The following is a 3,552-nucleotide window of genomic DNA, read 5'->3' as shown; positions in this document are numbered from 1 at the left end:
TTTTTTTTTTTGTTTATTTTTTTGTTTTTTTTTTTTGCTTTAATTCCCCGTTGACTAACTTATTCCAGACATTTAATTTGTCTTCATCCGTTGAGACATCAATCGTTTCACGTTACTTTTGCTTCATTTTTTCCACGTAATTTTTTCCTTTTTTGTTTTTCACGTAATTCATTAACTTTTTCTTTTCCTTTTTTCACGCAATTTATCAGCACTTTTTTTTTTCATGCGTAATAATTCATGTTATATGATCCGATGAATCATTATGATTATTTGATAAAATTACTTTCAACTTACTTTCTCCCTTTTTTTTTTCTCCAATTTAAAATTACTATTTTCGATGCTACTTTACTTACTGAATTTCTAATGCATATTGAATCACTAGACTATAATGATTATTGATTTTTAATACTTATATCATTGAATCAATCAATTAATGCTGAATAAATGAATATGTGCATTTGATCATAAAAGGAAACTTCCTGAAATATCTTTTGATTCTATTCGTTATTGTTATCCATAAAGTGTACATGTTGTTTCTTTCTATCCTAATGACCTTCGGAATTTTCTTAAGGGTCATTTGAGTGTCCACCACTTTTGGGTCCATTGTTCCGCTACTTGCAGTTTCTCCCTCCTTTTATCTTTCTTCCTTCATCGCTTTTCGTTTCCTTCCTGCTGTTCCTCTCCTCCTCCTACTCCTCCTTCCCCTCCTCCTCCTCCTCCTTCTTCCTTTGTCTAAATCATTCCATATGTTGTGTAAAATATGCTCCTACAAATTATCAATCATTCTATATTTCGAAATATATTTCTAGATAGATTTGTCAAACAAATCCAAAAGTAAGATGTGATAAGCGCGGGAAAGCTTAGGAGATCAATCAATATTGGTATCTCTCGATAACTTCTCAATAGTCATTTATATCTCATTTTGCTACTTATGCTTTCATCTATCAAAAAATTTTGAAATTTTAAATTTTTTTCTTTCTCCAAATTTGAAAGATATTTTTAGTATTATTTTAATATATGTGATAAAATGACTTATAAAATAATGAAAAATACGTAATAGTATAAGTAAATACGTGTAAGTACGTTGTATATACGTAATCTCTTTGTGATTTTTTTCCGGATTTCTTTGAAATTTAAATTTTGAACTGAAATAACATATTAAAAGGATTGTTTCGTCCGTTCCTTTTTTTTCCCCCCTCAACTATATTTACTGCAGGTATTTGTCCTCTTTTTTCTCCAATTTCAGCAAACTTTGACAAAATGGAAAAAAGAAAAAGTTAATGTAAAAAAAAAATTTTTTTTGAAAATTATTATTTCGAAGACATAATCATTGGATTGCTAGTAAAATGGATTAAAAAGCAATTTTAAGTTTTTCATTTTATTTTTTCTTTTCATTAACATATATGCTTCAGTGAATTTTTATAACGATTTAAAAAGGATGGAACAAAATTAGGAAAAGAAAAAGGAAGAGAAGGAGAAGGAGGAGGAGGAGGAGGAGGAAGAGGAGGAGGAGGAGGAAGAGGAGGAGGAGGAGGAGGAAAGAGGGAAAAGATTATAGATTCATTGTGTGCCGTTAATTTCATAAAATTAATGACTCATTGGAATTTTACAATGATAAATCAGGTGAATTGATCGCGATTGCTTCAGAAATCATTAACTTTTGCTGATAACAATCGGCACATTCCCAAAATCATCCATTGAAATTTTATCGTCAACATTGCCATAATCTTTAGAAGATTGATGCCAATTCCAGAATTTTCCGGATCATCCCTTTCTCCTTCCCTTTCTTGCTTTTTCTCTCTCTCTCTCCTCTCTCTCTCTGTCTCACCTCTGTTCCTCTCCCTTTCTTTTTAATTCCTAATTTTTGCAACTTGAAAGAAAAAAAAAAGAAACGAATACTTACATACAAATAATTGACGAATTATCATTCAATAAGAAGTTCAATAATGATCAAATATATTGAAGTTTTAATCTTGAACGATGAAATTATATATGTATTGATTTGAAATGTTAATTTAATAGTGGGCGCAAATTGTATTGAAATTACAGCTGTACGACAGCAAAATTAATTATAATAGCTGGCGTTCGTTCCGTTACTTTGCCGTTTTACTTCTTCCTTTTCTTCCGTGAATAACGACGTTAATAACGGTGATGATGATGGTGATGATGATGATGATGATGATGATGATGATGTTAATATTGAGCATTATCTTGAATCGACCTTACTTGTTTATCATTTTTATATTTCAACCGATCTCAGGTTTGTTATGCTTTTTTTTTCTCTCAATCATTTTAAACTATAAATTAGCAATGATTTCGGGATTTTAATTTTCAAATAATTACGTTGAAAAAAATCCAAAATGACAAAGTTTCTTATATTGTGAATTTAAATTTGAATTTTATCAAAATATTTTATCAAAATATTTTTTTATCAAAATATTTTTTTTCAAAATATAATTTTATCAAAACTTTTGCAAGTGTTTGCAACTATGTGTTTAAACTATATGATAAAAATTATTTCGCAAAATTCTTAGGTCAAATAGCTCAAGGTGGCGGAATTAAAGTGAAGATCTCCGATATGCCATTTCCAGTATCAAATGCACAACAACTTAATCAAATTGTTTGGACAATGTTAGGCACTGCTACTAAGGTTATACGTAAATTTTTGCTTAACTTTTTAAAACATTTGCTAGAAATTTCAAAAATTTTCAGGAACTTTTGGCGCAACCTGTCAAAATTTTCATGTGATTTTAAAAAAGTCAAAATTTTTATGTTAACAAAAACGAAAAAAAAGGCATGCAATTGTTTTTCAGGAAACGATTTATTGTGTATCCGAAGCACCTGTATCACAGTTGCGTTTCGTTTGTGTTGATTGTTATCAAAAGAATATCACTGATATGGTTAATGTTCTAAGTAGTGCTCAAGATCTCACACGCAGCGCTGGATTTCCTGTAAATTTCTTTTTTTTTCTTTTTTATTTGTTTACTGCTTTAGATATATTTTATCCAGTTTTGTTTAATTTAAAACCAGTTAAATATTCTGACCAATATTTATTGATTGCAACATGCTGTAAAACTTGCAAAATGGCGTAATTGAAATCTTTGAAAATTAGTTAAACGAAAATGTAGAAAATCGATTATTAAAGGTAGAAATAGTATTAAATCCTATTTACATATATTGACCTTGAATTGAAATTATACAATGAAATTCATTGGGTCAAATTCATTTACATATCCCTCCTAAAAAATTATGTAGATCGTAGTTCGTTTTTTTTTCCATCTTAATCATGCTAGTAAGATAATTTGGATTTTTGGCAGTAAAAATAAGATTATTTTCTTTTTACTTAATCAACAATAGCCATAATTTCTTTAGTGTTATTCCATCGGTCAAAGACCTTTTGAAAGGACATCACAAGGTTATTGTAATTACTAGAGATTAAACTTTGCAATAATTACCACTTTTACCTCATTTTACTAGAATTCAGGAAAGTTATCTATTGTATAAATCTAAACGTTCCGCTTTTCACCAACCGATTATGGGAAAATTTAATTT

General features: G+C 29.0%; 1 protein-coding gene across 1 annotated transcript in view; it reads left to right on the top strand.

Annotated features, from left to right (window-relative positions):
- Positions 1-2,528: 2,528 nt before the first annotated feature.
- The window catches only part of LOAG_18174 (CBR-IGCM-3 protein), a gene marked incomplete at its 3' end in the record, with an annotated part of 5,853 nt that continues 4,829 nt past the window's right edge, over positions 2,529-3,552 (top strand). The window contains exons 1-2 of the mRNA XM_020450840.1: positions 2,529-2,650; positions 2,814-2,951. Coding sequence (XP_020305431.1) covers positions 2,579-2,650; positions 2,814-2,951 — 210 coding nt within the window. The 5' untranslated portion in view covers positions 2,529-2,578. The remainder of the gene's footprint in view (positions 2,651-2,813; positions 2,952-3,552) is intronic.

Source organism: Loa loa, assembly GCF_000183805.2.
Source record: "Loa loa unplaced genomic scaffold supercont3.216, whole genome shotgun sequence".
Lineage (NCBI taxonomy): Eukaryota > Metazoa > Nematoda > Chromadorea > Rhabditida > Onchocercidae > Loa > Loa loa.
Note: the sequence above shows the minus strand (reverse complement) of the source record. Positions and strands in the feature narration are given on the sequence as shown.